The 14,463-nt window shown below is 45.9% G+C and overlaps 1 protein-coding gene across 1 annotated transcript in view; it reads left to right on the forward strand.

Moving 5' to 3' along the window:
• LOC128459122 (protein kinase C beta type) overlaps positions 1–14,463 on the forward strand; it is a 58,219-nt gene that overhangs the window by 39,865 nt on the left and 3,891 nt on the right. The window contains exons 9-16 of the mRNA XM_053444226.1: positions 437–580; positions 5,780–5,953; positions 7,457–7,548; positions 8,475–8,537; positions 8,662–8,800; positions 8,952–9,032; positions 9,602–9,709; positions 12,934–13,074. Coding sequence (XP_053300201.1) covers positions 437–580; positions 5,780–5,953; positions 7,457–7,548; positions 8,475–8,537; positions 8,662–8,800; positions 8,952–9,032; positions 9,602–9,709; positions 12,934–13,074 — 942 coding nt within the window. The remainder of the gene's footprint in view (positions 1–436; positions 581–5,779; positions 5,954–7,456; positions 7,549–8,474; positions 8,538–8,661; positions 8,801–8,951; positions 9,033–9,601; positions 9,710–12,933; positions 13,075–14,463) is intronic.

Here is a 14,463-nt window from a genome sequence, read left to right on the forward strand (position 1 = left end):
TGTGCCTGGCACGTTAAAGATATAAATGTTTAATGATTTTTCCAGGTCTTTCCCTCATGTTTGCCGATATGAACGCCATGAGTTGTGTTTGTACTGAAACAACAAACTAAATTATTCAAATGATAAATTAAATTTCCTTGTGTCACATGAAGTAAACCACAGAGTCACAGCATCACACCCTGATGGTTTGTTATAATGGTCTTTATTGTTACTTCTAAAGCATCACAATTGATTAAATCATTTATTGATATTAAAATAGTCGATCAGAAGTTTGCAGGTAATTATCACAGAACCAACAGGACAAAAGTGCATCAGGAAAAACAAATCACTTTCTTCTCTCAACAAATAATTAAATTCCTCTTAACAGCCCCTAGTCTCCTTGAGTGTTTACCAGTTTGTCTCATCATGTCCTCTGTTGTCTCTTTCCTCAATCTAGAGAGCTAAGATTGGTCCAGGCAAGAGCATCGAGGGCAAGGCGGCCAATGCTGCGGCACGCTTCGACACCAATGGAAACCAGGACCGCATGAAGCTGAATGACTTCACCTTTCTGATGGTGCTGGGAAAGGGCAGCTTCGGCAAGGTGAGGCCGTGGTGTTGATGTGTGTTTGTGTCTGTGTTGTTGCTGTGTCAACATGTGTGTAGACAAGCAGCTGAGATGCTGCTTGTCAAATGTACTGTGTTTCTGTGATTATCTATAATACGAACTTTTTAAAACATCTATAAAGGTGTTACGGCCCGCATCAGACAGGGGGGACTCAGCATAATTCAGCAGACTGCCTACTGAGTAAACTGAGTATACTTCCCTGACCTCTCGTATTCTACACCTAACGTTTACAGGCTTAATTCATTCTGGACAAATGCAGAATATACATCAGCCAGGCCCATGTGAACCCAGTTGAACATCAGCGCTCTTACTGTGTGCTATGATAAATACCTCCGTGAGCATTTGTGTGTTTTGTGTTTGGCCGAGTATTAGAGCTCGCTAATCTAACACACAGGGATCCACACACAGAGCTTAGAGGAAAGCAAAGAAAGACAAAGTCCTGGATAGAGATGAAGGAGGAGGGTGAGGCGCAGGTAGACAGAGATGGATGAAGGGGAAGGGGCGAAGAGGATGACGTGACAAGAGCAGAGAGTGATGAAAGGCGAGGGAGACAGAGATGTGAGGGGAGGGTGGCAAGGTTGACATGAATGAATTGAGCGAGACGTAAAAACGTCAGACTGGATGAAAGCATGGGAGAGGAGGCGGGAGCGGGGGGGGGGGGGGGGGGGGGGGTGCGGTGTGGGGGGGGGGGGACCTTGGCGAGGGAAGGCTGACATGAATGAATGAAAATCGAGGCGAGAAACAGAAAGAAAGGGAGGATGGGGCGAGAGAGACAGAGGGAGAAAATTGGGTAAAGGAAGGGCAGAGCAGCAGGGTGGAGAAAGAGGGAGAAAGAAAGAGAGAGAGAGGGGGGGGGGGGGGGCAAGTGACCGATAGAGGGAGAAAGAGAGAGAGAGAGAGACCATTGTCTGTGTACCAGACCTGTGTGCTGGCTGCCTGTTTCCATGGCAACGGGCGTTTAAAGCCACACTGATGCGTCAACGTGGAGAGACTGAGTTAAGGCTCGATCGTTACCGGAATACCAGACGCACACAGACACACACACACACACACACACACACACACAAACAGAGACACACACACACACACACACACACACACAGAGACGTGCTCATATACGCATGAGTACACTCCTTCTGTAGAAACACAGGATGGAATGTATGTGAGACTCAATACATCGTATACACACACACACACACACACACACAAAGCTGGTTTTAATACCAGCTGATAAGAGAAATAAAGACACAATGACACGTTATAAGAGACGGAGACAAACACACAAACAGATGCTTACGTTGTGTGTGTGTGTGTGTGTGTGTGTTATCCTGATGCTTCCTGAGTTTGCGTGGGAGGCAGGTACCTTCGGCTTGGAGCTTCCTGCTCCAGTGTCTGAGGACATCTGCATCACAATGCTGCTGCTCACGTTTCACCCTGGACCTTCGGCTTCAGGATAATGACATGCACACGTCAGGATCCCATGTACACATGCAGGAGCTGCAGCTTTGCCGTCATGACTCCACACGTGACGAGCCAGTGCTTCACATACACAAGCTCACGTCTGCGTATGGATTTCTACTGTTATCGGACAGCACTTCAATACCTAAGTGATTTGTTGCAGCTCGGTCGAACTTTGGTTCGTGAATGGGTCAAATGGACGAGTGTGTAGGTGGTCGGTTGAATTCTAGTGTGGCCCGGACACTAAGCTGACTCTGGTTAGGTTTGCTTGCGCTGTCACAGACCAATAAACTGATAGATTGGTAATTTTAGTTTGTGACCTGTCAAGGAGACAATTTGAGCTGTGGCACCCTGACTGGCTGAGGTACATAGTTTTTTGCATGATCCTGTTAAAATTGATCTAATATAAAAAATATTATAGTTGGAGCATTAATTCTTCTTGCAGCCGAAAGCTTTATTCTCAAGTTTTATCATCATGAATCTCAATAGAAATTAAAAAAAGGGTCCAGACATGAACTACACCTTGTCAGAGTAATGACTGAAAAGACGACATGATGTGTGACGTTTAGAAGAACACAACACAACACAACCCAACGCAATAAAACACAGTGCAGTGCAGCAGAGTGTGGTTTCATTTATTTTCTCTGAGTAAATTCACTCTGCAAGGTCAGCAGAGAAAACACACTGGCATCATTTACGACACATGACAGTTAATAACCTCGGGTCTGCTGTTGTGTCAAATGACCCTGAACCACTTTTCTTGGATAAAAAGGGCCGACAGTGACACACACCACAACACACACCCACACACAGACACACACACACACACACAGAGGTGAGAGCAGCCGGTGTGTGTAAGCGACACTGTGACCGAGATCGTGACGTGTATGAAATCGCTCAGAAGGTTGAAATGATTGAAACAACATCTGGTTGTCGTCATGGGACAGTTGTTGCTTGTGTGTGTGTCTGTGTGCGTCTGTGTGCGTCCTTTGTTTCCTTCAGTGAAACCTGGAGACTTCTGCGTCTTCTGTCTCTGCTGCCGGTCTCGTCCTTGTCTTGGTGGCGGCATCAGAATCCGCTTCGGGCCAGATGGCGTCTTTCCTCTCTGATTTCACTTCATAGACTTTGTATTTACATAGAGTCACACTGGCACCATATGGGATGAGTCCATGCAAACACACACACACACACACACACACAGACACACACACACACTCTCAATTAATGGCCACCTGCATACATCGAACTTCAATGGATAATAAAACTTAAATGCTGAATATTATAGTTCAGATTCTTGAACTGCGGCTGCCCTCTATGCAAACACACTTTCACACTCACTCTCTCTCTCACACACACACACACACACACACACACACACACACACACACACACACACACACACACACACCTTTCTGTCCATCTGCACTGCTCTCCCTGTAGATTCCTGAACCCAATTAACCCTCGATATTAACATACCTGAATATTTATAGGACATAAACAGTAAAGCTGAGTTTCAGGCCTCCTGTGCGAGGCAGTGGACGGGAGGTCGCTCTCGTTGCTCTGGTCTTTACCGGTTTGGGGAGAATAATGAACATGTTATGGTTTCCATTTACATCATTGAGCATTAAGACACTTATTTAAGGCCACTTACAAAGAGTGAGCGGGTTGTATAGATCTGCTCGTTGCTCACAAGACACTTGACGGAGCATCGTGCTGTTTTCATATCTGTCACCGTGGCATCTTGCTGTGTCTGACAAATGATATATTCAATATATCCATAATCAATATAAAACTCCACTTAACCTGAGGAGTTGTGCGGCTTTGAATGTCCCCCCCCCCCGGCTCACGACGGTCCACCCGGTGTTTTATGCAAATTGACAATGGAAATGTAATTAAAGTGCTTGAAAAAAAGAAATACGATTGGTTGACAGTTCCTTTTGTGGAGGTCCCAGAACTCAATTAGCCCGGTGGAATCTACAAACACACCATGCTAGCCGCACAATGGAAAAAGGCTCTGCCGTTTTTTCTACCTCCACATTCTGCCTGCCTGCCTGCTGGCACACTTGTTTTAAGATAAAGTGTTAAAGACTGCTGTTATTAGAGCCGTGCAGTCAGGCGAGTGGTCCAACATGTGGAAACGGTGCTGCTGCAAATCTGTGCTGATAATTCACAGAGCAGGGAAACTGAAAACCAGGTGTCTGACAAATTGTGAACCTCAGAGAGAAGCTTCTGCCGTTAGTTTTCTGGAACTGATGCTTGAAAGTGTGAGATTTAATACGACTCTCTGCAAAATCTAAATTAAGCTGTTTAATATACAGAAGTTTCATTCTTTTGTTAAACAATTCTTAAAATTATAATACCTCAAAATGTCTCCAACAATGTTCAAACCCAGAGAGATCCCCACTTTTATTCAACTTAAGATAAAACACGGATTTCTATTTTCTTCTCTAACGCAGAGTTTAAGTTTACACACACACACACACACACACACACACGCAGACACACACACAGAGACTTAAATTCACAGCTGCTCATAAAATCCCTCCATACATATTTCAGTCCAGAGAGATGAACTCCTCCGACCTGCTGGGTCACAAGCCTGCTTTTACTTTGCCTGCTTTTACTTTCATGAGCCGACCTGCGAGCTGAGACTTGACCCACATTCGGTCGGCTATTTCCAGCAGCTCTCTTCTCTTTTCAGGAAAGAGGAGAAAGGGAAAGAAAAGTAGGGAGAAAGGGAGAAATCAAGACGGGAAGAAGTGGTGAAGAAACAGGGCGAGAACAGGATACAGCAAACAGAGGAGCTGAGAGAGGAAGATGAGTTAATAAGGTTGAGTCCACAGAATGAGTCCGACCTTGGCTACAAGACGCTTTATCTGCTGAGTGCGAACACACACACACACACACACACACACACACACACACACACACACACACACACACACACACACACACACACACACACGGATCAGCAGCAACAGAAAATATGTACATGTGATTTTAAATTGTATTTTTGTTACTATGAATTCAAAGAGGATTCTGACTTGTCCAGACCACTGCCCCTCCCTCTCTCCGTCCTTACCTCTCCTCCCAACTTTAACTCCCTTCTTCATGTTTGATCCATCCTGTTCTTTTGAGCATGATGTCCCACGACCAGCAACCAATCAGAATATATTCATTCCTTCACTTGGATAAACTCAGATTTTAAAGGTCAAAGGTCATTGGGACGTCACAGAGCTCGCTTTTCAGCTTAACTCCAGACCGAGTAAACTTCCAGGTTGGCTGTAATCACACTATGTAAAGGAGTCTTGAATCTCCTCCTTCCCCTTTGTCCTACCTATCTTTTCTCTCCTCAGGTGACATCTTGAAAAATGATGACTCAGTCCCCCCCCCCCCCCTGTCCTTACTCTCATTATTTCTGCCTTGACTGTCGAACCCTAAACAGTCAGACAAGCTTTTCTTTATCACTCTGCTTCTTTATCCCTGACCTTAACAGAACCTCTACTGTGTCCGCTGCTTTCCCTTTCTCCCCTATCTCCGTCTGCCGCCTGTCCTTGTCCTTTCTATCCCTCTTTCTTCCCTCTACCCCTCTTTCCTTCCAGGGGATGTCACAGAAGCTATTTGCCCTTTTAAGATTTTGAATATCGATGGATTTACCTGTGTTTCACCTCTATCGTCTCGCTCCTCTTCTCTCTCTCTCTCTCTCTCCTTCTCTAGGTGATGCTGGCGGAACGTAAGGGGACGGAGGAGCTGTACGCTGTGAAGATCCTGAAGAAGGATGTGGTGATCCAGGACGATGATGTGGAGTGCACCATGGTGGAGAAGAGAGTGTTAGCGCTGGCTTCAAAACCCCCGTTCTTAACACAGCTGCACTCCACCTTCCAGACTATGGTACGTCTCTTTGTATCGTTGGGAGAAGGATGAACCTCTGGGGCCGACATCCGGTTCAAGACTCAGTCTCTCATTTGCCGTGCTCTGTTTACAGTCAGACTCTTCTTTTCTCAAACTGGTCCCCCCCCTACAGATTCTACATATTCACAAGAAGAAACCGTTTATAGAGATTACCCCCACACTCAAAATACACCTTATGCAAAACACCCACGCTTCACAAACCCTTTACCCATCGGCCTAAACTATTGCTATTACTATCTACTATAACTTGTTAGAACACTGTCGAATGGATCATCATGTGAAGCGAGGCTCTGATTGGCGGTTAGGATTCGGAGCAGGTGACTCAATGGCCAGGGAGGTGACACCCATCGTGTGTCCCTCCGCCCACTCGCATTGTATTTGATCAGCCGTGAGCCAGCGTGCGGTGCCCTGCTGAAGGGCACAGCGGCACTGCTGCGGAGCGCTGTGGTCTGAACAGCAGCCACCCGGCCGGCTGTCGCCAGCTCACAGCCGGAACACACAGGCTGCATTCATATTTGATTCGTGCTCATCCTCTGACACATAATCCATAGAAATCGTAGCGTTAACAGAGGAGTAACTGCGGCTCGTCGGTTTCATGCAACAACTTCATGTCGTGCACATTCACATGCTGCTTAAACATACTCACACATTTATGTTTCAATTAATTATTGTACATCAATTTGAGGTTGTAGTAGAAGGCTAAAGGTTGACCTGACCTACACACAAACACCCACACACACACACACACACAACCACACACTAGAGGGGAGTGTGCTAATCCTCCCGTCCTCAGAGCTAATTCTCCGACCAGAGAAGGGCTTTCGTACATATGGGACTTAACAGGCAATTATAACATGCATGCATAGACACATGCACACCCGTATACGATGTGTAGTGCACACACTAATATATTTTATTCACACATACAGTGCACTGTACACAAACGTGGAGCCGACTTATCAAGCAACGCAGGAAAAGGATGCTCTCACACACACACACACATACACACACGCACACAAACGCGCATTAAAAGTCCTGACTCAAAAAACTGCACAATATTTTCTCCAGACACACACACGGCCACAAACCAAATCCCTCCACGCTCTCTCACATACTGCACTTTATTGCCAATTTCTATAGATAATGGAGAAGAATTGGCTCTTAAATTGATGTTGCTGTGTTCCCTCAGCTCGAGAGTGATTGGACGCGAGGACGACAGCCCAATCGCCTCCTTCTCACTGTCCTCTTCCTCCTTCTCTATCGTTTATCCCCCCATTTTCTCTTCTAATGTCACTTTCGCCCTCTTTCTTCTGCATCCGTGCTTTAATCTTCTCTCGTGCGACCCATCGCTACCTTTTGCCCCCCCCCCACACTCCTTCTCTCACTATCATCACATTCCTCACTGACCTCTCGCCTGCTGTTATGAACATTTACGATTATTTGACTTTTCCCGTCTCTGTCTGCCCTTCTATCTCTCCGCAGGACCGTTTGTATTTTGTCATGGAGTACATCAACGGTGGAGATCTCATGTATCAGATTCAGCAGGTTGGCAAGTTCAAAGAGCCACATGCTGTGTAAGTAAACACACATACACACACACACATACACACACACACAAAGCAGCATTTGAAGAGGAAAAAGCCGAGATACCTTCTTATCCCATCATAACACAATATCTTAATCATCTGCTCATGGGTGTTTCCCAGTTTAGTGACATATTTTTAATCATAGTGAACAAGCCATCAGCAGTTTGACTGGCTCAGGTGATGGATGAACAACCCAAGCTGTGCCGGGGGATGAAATATGTTGTTCGCCCCAGTGCACGTGAAAGTAATCCAGCCGCACCTGAGAGTTTTCAGCGTGTGGTAGAACACCTCCAAAGCTGCAGAATATAATTGAGGTGGCTGGCGAGATCGCCGGTGTCAAGCCGAACCGCCGGGCTGACGTGTTTGACAAGCGGGCTGTCGGGCCGAGCGAGAGCCGTGGAGGGGTTTGCCCTTCATCTACTTTACAGGGAATTAGAGTTTCTTCCATTTGGCAGAAGGTTTAGACGGCGAAAGGGCAAGTTGAGCGGAAGTGAACAACTCTTTTATCAAAGGCCATCAGCATGTTGTGCTCGGTGTAATTTATTTGTCAGACAGTAGTCCAGGATCTCCTGCACCGAGGATCCTGACGCCTTAAACATCCGGCAAACTTTTTTTTTACTGCATATTCTCCAGCGCCATCTTTGTTTTGTGCACTCCACAGACGGACGCTGATTGTGCGCGCCCATGCAAACACAGTTAACTGCCTGGTCAATGTGTCCAGACTCCTCCTGTTGATCTTATCAGCTGCTCTCTGGCCTTGAAGAGACAGCGTTGACCTTCACGCTGACACGCACACCCCACATGTGCACACAAATTACCCCTCTGTTTTCCCCCCTGTCCTTTCCCTCAGACTCTTTCTAATTAATGTTGTTGTTTCTCGGTATGTGTGTGGGTGTGTTTGTGTGTGTGTGTAGATTCTATGCTGCGGAAATAGGCATCGGTCTGTTCTTCCTTCATCTAAAGGGAATCATCTACAGGTAACCTCCATAACACAACAATTAAAAAGATATGTTTAGATTACAGAGGAGAAGAAAACTAGAGGATAAAAGACGCAACATAAACTTGGAGCCTCTTCTTCCTTTTCCGGTTATCATTGTGTAGAGATCTGAAGCTGGACAATGTGATGCTGGACTGCGAGGGCCACATTAAGATCGCTGACTTTGGCATGTGTAAAGAGAACATGAACGATGGAGTCACCACCAAGACCTTCTGTGGAACCCCCGACTATATAGCTCCCGAGGTAAAGACTGTCTGCCTGTCCCTTGTTCACAGGGATGTTATAAAATGTATTAAAAACAGAGGGTGTACATATTTGTTTTTGCATGTTCTAGTTTGTTAAGGTATTAAAAGTTGTGTTCTTGACATTTCTGTGTGTTTTTTTCATATTTCAGATCATAGCCTACCAACCTTATGGTAAATCTGTGGACTGGTGGGCCTTTGGTGTGTTGCTGTATGAGATGCTCGCTGGGCAGGTGGGTGTGTGTGTCTCTGTGTGTGTGTCTCTGTGTCTCTGTGTGTGTGTGTGTGTGTGTGTGTGTGTGTGTGTGTGTGTGTGTGTGTGTGTGTGTGTGTGTGTGTGTGTGTGTGTGTGTGTGTGTGTGTGTGTGTGTGTGTGTGTGTGTGTGTGTGTGTGTGTGTGTGTGTGTGTGTGTGTGTGTGTGTTTAGTCTTTTGAAACAATGTGTATGTGTGAGTCAAATTTCTCTAATCAGAATTTGTATTTGTGACTGATTGTGAGGAAAAAACCAACACTCATTATCGGAGCCTATAAAATTTGACATTTTCTAATGAAAGGTCAACCACTAAATTATATATAAGAGTCTTTTGTCTCATGTATTAATCATTGATAAGAGCAAATGTGACATTCTCAAACTGTGGATGTCTCAGTTGCGGGGGGGATCTTGAGTTTTGAGTATTAAAGACCTTCAGTTCAAACACAAAAGGTTTCAGGTTTAATATACTTTATTTCTCCTCTCGTCTCCTCTTCCTCTTCCTCTTCCTCTTCCTCTTCCTCTTCCTCTTCATCTTCTTCTCCTCTCCAGCCTCCATTTGACGGCGAGGATGAGGATGAGTTATTTCAGTCAATCATGGAGCATCATGTCTTCTATCCAAAGTCGATGTCCAAGGAGGCTGTCGCTATCTGTAAAGGGGTGAGTGTAAACACACACACACACAAAAACACACCCACACAGACACACACACACATAGAAAGAGAGAGAGCGCTTGGAGTAATACATTTGAGTAAAGGATGCAGGAAAAAAGAAAAGGGAGGTAGAATAGATGGAGGCAGAGAGGTACATTATATTTGGAGAGAAACAAAAAAATGTCACGTGTGGCTATCTGCTCTGCTCATCTCTACCTCCCTTTCTCTCTCACCCCTTTCTCCCCCTCTCTCCATCTCTCTCTTCCTCTCTCCTTTTTTCTCTCTCTCCCTCTCTCCTTTTCTCTCTCTCCATCATAATGCTCTCTTCTCCTGTCCTTCTCTCTCTGCACTTTTCATTGTTAAGCTGCTGTTTCGCTGTTTTTTCATTGAACATCCTCTCAATCAGACATGCACGTACAAACACACAGACACACACACTGCACACACACACTGCACACACACACTGCACACACACACTGCACAGCTCTAATAGCCTCCCCTATAGTCTTTTACAGTGCGCTCAGTTGACTGTGGAAACTTCTCTTAGGAAGAAAAAAACAGCACAAAAATGATGTCTTGACATGTCCCAGCTGGAGTGTGTGTGTGTGTGTGTGTGTGTGTGTGTGTGTGTGTGTGTGTGTGTGTGTGTGTGTGTGTGTGTGTGTGTGTGTGTGTGTGTGTGTGTGTGTGTGTGTGTGTGTGTGTGTGTGTGTGTGTGTGTGTGTCTCTGTGTGAATAAACGTGTGTGTGTTATAAACAGAGTAGTTCCTCTCTATCAAACCACCACTTCTTTGTCTCATCTCCTATTGCTACACTTCACTGGCTTCAGCAACACACACCTACACACACGTCGGCCAACGCATGTAATGTTTAGATTAACATTGAGCCCTTTAATACACAGCAGGTCCCCCCCCCGCAGAGTTCCTATGATTCATCGGCTCTCTGGAGCTCACTGAGTTCTTCTGTGGAGCTCCAGAGCAGCACTCCTCTTCTTCAGTGTATATCACACATGCACAGTCGATTAGTAAAGTTTAAAGCTACAACTTTTGCTCATTAATATTTTCTTTAAATTTTTCACAAATGTTCTCTTGGACTCGAGGATGAACTGATTCAAATTTGATGGTCAAAGGTCACCGTGACCTCAATGAAGGCATAATAACAAAAGGGAGAACGAATGAAAGACAAATCCTCTGAGTCTCTTATTCCATTTATTATAGTCGTCTTTAAAGCTCCGGCCTAACACAGACCCACACTAACCTACAAACACACAAACATATTAACATCAACATGCAGCGCAAGCATGAATTAAGACGCACACATTCTCACATACATGCGGATGACTTGAGTCAGAATGCGTTCTTGTAATGAATTGAAAGGCAAAGTGATGACAAACATGTTCAGTGAGATACACACACACACACACAAGCACACACACATTCTGTGGATATGTATTAGTGATGATAACTGGGTTGTAGTGCTACAACGGTGGATCTTCAGTGGAGCATGAAAGCTGCCTCTGTCCACCCCCACAGTTCCCACTGTGCCCTGCCAGTACTGCTTGGGTTAACTATGCGTATGTGTGAGTGTGTGTGTGTGTGTGTGTTGTGCGTGTGTGCGTGCGTGTCACTATACGAAGCTTTCCTTTTAAACGCTACAAGATATTTCCATTTCGAAATAGAAAAAAGAAACATGTAACGTTCATTTTTCAGCCGGTGAACATGAGGCTGTTTGTGCCGAGCTCGATCTTCAAGATCCTCTTGTCCTGTGAAAAACTGTGTTCCCTCTAATTTAGGTTTACACATTTATTTCTTTATAAATTACCAAACTCACATGAGGTCTGTGCGAAGGTTGGAAGAAAGATGTGCTCAGTTTAAAGAATGATCCTGCAAGAGAGAAACCTTTTTAAAACACTGCATATTCAATAATTTAATAGTAACACCCCCAGAACATTCATGTGTGAGTTCAGATTAGGGGTCTAAACGCTTTCACACTGACTTGCATCCATATTTAAAAACCAGCAAAGGAGATATTTACTAAAACGAAGCTGTGGAGGGGAAAATATCTGCAGTAGAGTAATCGAGGCCTTTATTGAATTATTGATTATCGTGAATATAGAACCTCATTCAGGCTAAGTTATTTAGAAAAATGCTGTTTACTTGACTGTGTCTCATTCAGACTGTTTTTCTTAATCGGGTCTTTTATCAGAATGATTGTGTCCATGAAAACAAAGTGAGCGATTCTGCAGAAACTATTAGAAACAAACTCTTCTTATTTATTAACTGTTTCCTTCTTCCATTCCCGTTAAGCCAGCGTGTTTGTGTGCACACATGTTTGCACAATAAGGTTGACTGACCCATGGAACGTGTTGCTTTAGTTGTAATGTAATGAGTTATGACTGCTGCTCCTTGGGGGGGGGGGGTGGGACACACACACACACACACACACACCTCCCTGATGCTGTTTCTTCAGGAGCTGTTGTGTGGACAGACGTCATAAACGCTCCTTAATTATGCCTCTGGTAAACAAAACTAAAAACACAAGCAGTTCATTTCTCTGCAGGCGGAGGCTCGACGGCTCGTGTTGGGTCTTCAGGGAGAGTCATCTCACGTGATAGATAGAGGAAGGGATGCATGGTTAAGAGGAAGGAAACACAAACATGGGAGGTGAAGACGTAATAATAGTAGTTATGATGCATATTTATAAACGGAGATAAATGAAATTTAAAGGCCGAATCATGGGGGGGGAAAGGCTGAGGGAAGGAGACGGGAATAAATGAGATGAAACTTTAATGATTTCGAAGGGGAGATACAGACCTGTGTAGTCCCCCCCCCCCCCCCCCCCCCCCCCCCACACACTCATCATTCAAACGTGATAATTAAAGGTGTTGGCCTGCTGTCAGCGAGCAAAGCGTTATTGTCCTTCAAGCGGATACATGATTCGACCTTGATGCTAATTTTGAGTCAATATTTAGCCGAGCGCACGTTGTTCCACGTGGACGTAAATCCAAAGGCTCAAAGAAAGAAATGACTCGGCAGCTAATTTGTCAGCCGTGATAGCAGCGTGGCACTTTTATGATAATGTTGCCCCCCCTCTCTTTTATCCAGACTGAAATATCTCAACGCCAACAACAGATCGGAGCAGAAGGGGGGGGGAGGGGGGGGGGTTACGTCGGGTGAAGACAACGGAGACAGGAAATAACTCACTCTGGTCTTTCTCCTCCTCTTTGTCCAGCTGATGACGAAGCATCCAGCCAAGCGGCTCGGCTGCGGCCCGGAGGGCGAGCGCGACATCAGGGAGCACAGCTTCTTCCGCTACATGGACTGGGAGAAGCTGGAGAACAAGGAGGTGCAGCCGCCATTCAAACCCCGAGCCGTAAGTCTGACCACGCTTAACCTGACTTGACCCCGAATGAGGACGAGGCCCAAAATGAGGGCCCAGTCACCAGTGTTGATACCAGGAGGGTTGATTCCTCTTCCTGGTGAAGACGTAGTGTTGGTGGTTGTGGGAAATGTTTCACTCCCGTCTTTCCTTCTCACTTCCTCTGTTCTACACACGTCTGTGCTCTGTCCCCGTGACCTTTAACATCTCTTGCACTTTTTCAATGTGGAGCCTCTGTCTCTCTCTCTCTCCCCTCCTCTGAATGGAACACACAGGTAAGTCCAGACAGGAGGGGGGACGAGTGAGTGGTGATACCAGAGCGTGTGGTGAGGAGGGTGCAGTGGTGAATGGGAGTGTGGATGAGGAAGATGAGGAAGACTCGACGTGCACTCGATGGGATTCAGCTGTCGAACCAAAGCAGGAGGTTTTGGTGCAGCGTCACTCTGACTGAGCTGAGGGGCTTTCTGTCTTCACTGGGGTGAGAGGGAGTTTAGAGGAGACCTCCGGGGAGTCGGTGCACGTCGGTACAGACGGGGCCCGACCAGACGAGCTGGGTTCAGGCAGACATTTTGAAACAATATGGGGTTCAGCTCGGGTTGGGTCACATCAGCTGGAGCTTTTCTACGTTGGGCGTAGTTCTCTCTCCGCCTCCATCGGGTTTGGGCAGAAAATTGTGGCCTGAGCTTCACTCTAACACACACGCACGCACGCACACACACACACACACATACACACACACACACACACACACACACACACACACACGCACAAACCCTAATATGACCATGATATGTACACACACTCACGCAGCCCGAGGCCAAACTGCTGCTAAATATATTTTCCTGAGTTTTTTAAGCAGCTGTCTTGGCCCGCTGGGGATTTGTGTGTGTTGGCCTGTGTGTGTCTGTGTGTGTGTGTGGATGTGTGTTTCTGAGGTCACATTAAGGACCTGGCTGTCCTTCAGCTCGGAGGTGTGTGTGTGTGTGTGTGTGTGTGTGTGTCTCTGCTGTGACCCCTAACACATGTTGTCTGATCTCTTCTATCTTCTCACCTTCTGTATGTGTCTCTTCTCTCTGTTTGATCTGATCTCTCTAACATCTTTTGTCTTTCACCCCTCTGCACTGTCACTTGCTATTTCTCTCTCCTCCCGTCTTTCCTCCCACTGAGGAGAACAAGTAATCGTTCAGAATTTTTTCTTTTTTGAAGCACCGGCGTGTTTACCCTGCATGAAAGAAAGTTTTTTTTTTTTGGGGGGGTGGGGGGGTCGGTTTTAGCACTTGAAGGTGGTTTTTTGATCTTTTCTCGCTGCGACGCTTCAGACTCGTTTGAGCGATGTGACTGAAAAACCCTTTTTCTTCGGGGCTGGTACATGTTGGTGCTTTT

This window comes from Pleuronectes platessa, chromosome 16, assembly GCF_947347685.1.
Source record: "Pleuronectes platessa chromosome 16, fPlePla1.1, whole genome shotgun sequence".
NCBI lineage: Eukaryota > Metazoa > Chordata > Actinopteri > Pleuronectiformes > Pleuronectidae > Pleuronectes > Pleuronectes platessa.